Source organism: Eleginops maclovinus, chromosome 5, assembly GCF_036324505.1.
Source record: "Eleginops maclovinus isolate JMC-PN-2008 ecotype Puerto Natales chromosome 5, JC_Emac_rtc_rv5, whole genome shotgun sequence".
NCBI lineage: Eukaryota > Metazoa > Chordata > Actinopteri > Perciformes > Eleginopidae > Eleginops > Eleginops maclovinus.
Window position 1 is genome coordinate 7,507,695 of NC_086353.1, and position 4,646 is coordinate 7,512,340.

The 4,646-nt window shown below is 40.0% G+C and overlaps 1 protein-coding gene across 1 annotated transcript in view; it reads left to right on the top strand.

The window, feature by feature from the left end:
* The window catches only part of tll1 (tolloid-like 1), a 40,384-nt gene extending 36,566 nt beyond the window's left edge, over window positions 1–3,818 (top strand). Inside the window, 3 exon segments of the mRNA XM_063884723.1 lie at window positions 518–731; window positions 1,031–1,281; window positions 1,929–3,818. Of these exon segments, the coding sequence (XP_063740793.1) occupies window positions 518–731; window positions 1,031–1,281; window positions 1,929–2,063 (600 nt within the window). The 3' untranslated portion in view covers window positions 2,064–3,818.
* The last annotated feature ends 828 nt before the right edge of the window (window positions 3,819–4,646 follow it).

Sequence of the window (4,646 nt, forward strand, 5' to 3'; positions counted from 1 at the left end):
ATAAATTAGTGTTATCTTACTTAAAGTGGATAAAGTATATTTTTAACATGAACATGTGCACCTTTCAGCTCATCGTCCACCTTACTTTACCACTATTGTTGTCTTTTGACCACGATAGCCAGCTGTTTTCACATGTAAAGTTCCTAAAAACCAACTAGCTGGTTATGATTATGGAGCACTAAAAATGCTAATAAGTCATTTCATTTTCTATCAGGGTTTGGTGGAGACCAGAGGAGAGCTAAAATCAAACAAATACCATTTTTTATGGTTTCTTACCACACAGATCGTTTCAGTTGCATCTGCTATAGGTTTGAGCCTTCCCTCTTCTTAATGACCAAACTTGTCTTCCCAAAAACGGTGTCTCTTTTTATTCTGATTGTACCAGGGGCCAATAGGCTTCAAAATGTTTTCATTCCAACTATTTTCTTATAGAGAAATAGTCATTGGTTCTCTTCTTCTCTTTCAACACCATCTTGCATCTCAGTGCTCTCTCTCTGTCTCTCTGCTTCCTTTCCAGGCTTTCAATGAGTTTGAGATCGAGCAGCATCAGGAGTGTGCTTATGACCATCTGGAGGCCTTTGACGGGGACACTGACACGGCAGCCATCTTGGGTCGATTGTGTGGTAGCAAGATCCCGGAGCAGCTGGTCTCCACCGGAAACAAGATGTACCTCCGCTTCATTTCTGACGCCTCGGTGCAAAGGAAGGGCTTCCAAGCTACACACTCCACAGGTGTGTATGGGTCTGTTTAGAAGAACAACCAAGCGTTTATTTGCTGGTGATAAAAAAAAAACGTATTTTAGATATTGTTTCTGTAAAGAGCATCACTGACAGATACTAGACTAACTTATAAAGTTTGAATAGTTTTTTCAGAGCAATACCTCCCCCTTGTGGTTCACAACAGCACATGCATGGTGAAATAATTAGTTAATTCTGGCTATAGTTTATTGAGTCTTTAGTAAAACACAACATGTAACAAATGCCTTTTTTTCAAATTAAAATGTCACTTTTTATTGATCCTATCCCTGCAGAGTGTGGAGGCCGTCTGAAGGCAGAAGCTCGTCAGAAGAACCTCTACTCTCACTCCCAGTTTGGAGACAATAATTACCCGGGGCACACTGACTGCGAGTGGCTGCTGACGGCTGAACAGGGCTACGGCATCGAGCTAAGCTTCATCACATTCGAGGTAGAGGAGGAAGCTGACTGTGGTTATGACTACATCGAGCTGTACAACGGGTACGACGCCAACTCACACCGACTCGGTCGCTTCTGCGGGTCAGGGGTAAGATTTTAGTTGTTATTAAAGCCTCATACTTCATCATTTGATTTTACACCAAAACCGACAACAAATACATTTACTCATTAGATACTCCCCCCCCCAAAAAAATCTAAATGTTTTCAGAACTTACAGTTTTAACTTTAACAATGCAATATTCTTGTATAGATGACTGTGTCGTTTAAGAATCAGTGAATTGCTAAATTTGTGAAAGAAAGAAAGAAATTTAAAGAGTGATTCATGTTATTGACACGTGTATAACCAGTAGCATTAATACAATACCTAGTGTTAGTGGTAAGGCAGTTTGATTTGATATTGACAGTAAAGTCACATCACATCCGAATGTAGATCTTAACTGCTGAACGAATGATCCCTATTAACGAACGTGTTTGATTCTTTACTTAAGTATAACAGAAATGTATTAATAACACACTGAAAAAATGACCATTATCAAGAAAGAGAAAAAAGATTTTCCACCAAACCTGTTTCAAAAGTCTTCTAGTTATGTTCATTTCTTAAATAATTAATGAAAATGTTTCCTAGAAGATGGGAAAATATAGCTAAAAACACACCTACTGTATGATATATAGTATAATATGTTTTTGTATTAAAGGATTAAATTATACAGTACTCTCTCTCTCTCCCCCTCTCAGCCCAGGGAGGGGATCTACTCACCAGGAGGTGCTATGCTGATCCGTTTCCATAGCGACGACACAATCAGCAAGAAGGGCTTCCACATCCGCTACACAAGCACCAAGTTCCAGGAGAGCCTTCACACCAGGAAATGACCTCACACACACACATACACACACACACACACACACACACACACGCAGCCCACGACCTCTGACCTCTGTGCAGCCCCCCCCCACACCTCCCCCGTCACCCTGACCTTCACCATGGCAACGAAAAAGAAGTACAGCCCGTCCCCTGTGCTCGGACCCGATGGACAGATGTGGGCGTTCGTCGGCCGTGGGAGGAAGATAACACTTTGACGTGAACATCAGTCTCTCTCTGCGACTCCACGCGGGTCATCAGACAGGAACAACACAAGGGCTGGTTTTCATTTCTGCTCATCAAGCTACCCTCAGTGTGGATACTCACTGTGGCAAAACAAAAGAGTACAAACACAAACACACGAGATTCATATTCAGAATATAAACTATGGCTTCTCGAGGAATAAGGAGCTTCTGCTGAAAAGAAAATGCATCCAACACGGGAGTTTTTTCTGACTTCTTGTGCGACTTACTGTGATCAGACGGCTGCTCATACCCACAGTAACTGAGAGGAAACTCTGAAATAGACATTTTTATTGCCTTTGATGCCTGGGAACTGGTCTCTTCACCCCAGCTCAGAACGGCTGCAGATGATTTTATTTTACGTCTTATTGTAAAACCCATTGTGTTTACTGTGTCTGTGTGTGTACAGAGAAAACAAACAAAAGGCTGTCATTTTTGCTTAAAGCTTATGCAGACGACCATCATGGAATGGGAGAAAAATATGTAACAAAATGCAAATGGAGAGTCTCCAATTGATCTGTGATGTTATTGTAAAGCCTTGCATTATGTTTTGTGTGTGTGTGTGTGTGTGTGTGTGTGTGTGTGTGTGTGTGTGTGTGTGTGTGTGTGTGTGTGTGTGTGTGTGTGTGTGTGTGTGTGTGTGTGTGTGTGTGTGTGTGTGTGTGTCCATACTGTTTTTGAGTTTTTTTGCATCATCCTGTAACAAACTTATCATGGATGTTTCCACCTCACCCATCCCCCAAAAATAAAAGTGGATATCGTAAGGGAATATGAAGCTGACTCTCAGATTGACACAATTCTGATTGAAGGAGAGATTCCCATGGTGCTAAAAATAAAACTACACTGAATGACAGATGACTGCAATGGAAGTAAAGGTTTTCAGTAGGAGAGACAGTCGGCGTGCAAACAGCACAATGCAACAGCACTAGTCCTGTGGAACTACAACATTGCCTTAGAACCAAAATGGATGCTGTCCGAGTGTTTTCAAGGTTTTTATGGTAGCATGTTTCATTCGTTCGAGATGAATGGTTTTATTGTGAAAAACAAACATGGGAAATGTAGTCTGTGTGAGATAAAGTGTCAATGGTGCATGAGTGTTGGTGTTTCATTGTTGGAGCTGCTCTCAGAGATACATATGCACACATGCTTACACATCCACACATTTTGTGTGCTTTTTCCCCCAAAATATCTGAACACACACTTCCCTTTCTGTATATTTGGAGCATGGAGAGCAAAGTGCTGTAAAGTTGAAAGAATATCAAGGTGCAAACAGGTTGCATCGTTTGTTGTGTTATATGCAAAATGTGTAAGTGTGTTATAGGAGATTATAAGAAATAATGTGCGTGTATGTCTGTAAACTGTATGTTTTTAAGTTGAATCATTCATTGCTGTACGTGCCAAGCTCCAGGTGACCCTGATCCACTGTAGTTTTTGTTTTATCACTCAACCTCTGTGTCTGTAGTTCAGAGACACTGACATGACGTCCTCTGCATCAGTCATTAAAATACACACAGGGAAAAAATTGCACTGTGTTTTGTGTATTTATGCTGTGCTTTATGAATGGATTTACCTGTTGAGGCAGAAAAGTGCCAAATATTGATCCTCAAAATCAAGGCAGACAGTTATTTATAAGTGTTTTGTTTCACATGATAATTATATTGTACTTCTTATGACAGCCTTTATTGTGATTTTCTGTTTCCTACTCATAGTCCGTTACAAAAGTGTAGTAAAAGAAGCCACCCTAAAAAAAAGCGAGTACTTTATTTCCAGTGTCCAGTCTAAAGCTCACTTCTTCCACTTGAAAAGCCATATTGTGTGTTTTTAATGTAGCCTGGAATAATAATTTAAACCCTATTCAGTGGTAAAATTAAAATATTATCAAATTATAAACATTTGGGAAATATGATTACGACCACTTGCTATCCAATGGTTAGCTAAGTAGATACGAGTACTGTTAAAAATAATAGATAAACAGTTCATATAATGCCTCCAATAAATTAATATAGTCTGTCCTTGATGATTAGTAAAGAAATAAAAACAGGACACTATTGTATCCCAGCCTAGCTCCTTTATCATCCTTAAAAACCTGCTTATGAAAGCTGCTTAAAACATAAAACCAGACCCAGGTGGCATTCGCAGGAGACAACCAAATATAAAAGCGAGCGGTGTGAACAAGTATCGACAACAACAATAAACAAAGCCAAATAGGCCTTGTGGTTCCTACTGGCTGATATAATATTACTTAAAGGTGCTTTTAACGGCTCGCTTAGTGAATAAACAACGAGCCTCGTGGGGTTGATTAGCTACATAGTTTTCCCCCAGCTGCAGTTTGATTAGACATTTACTAAAATA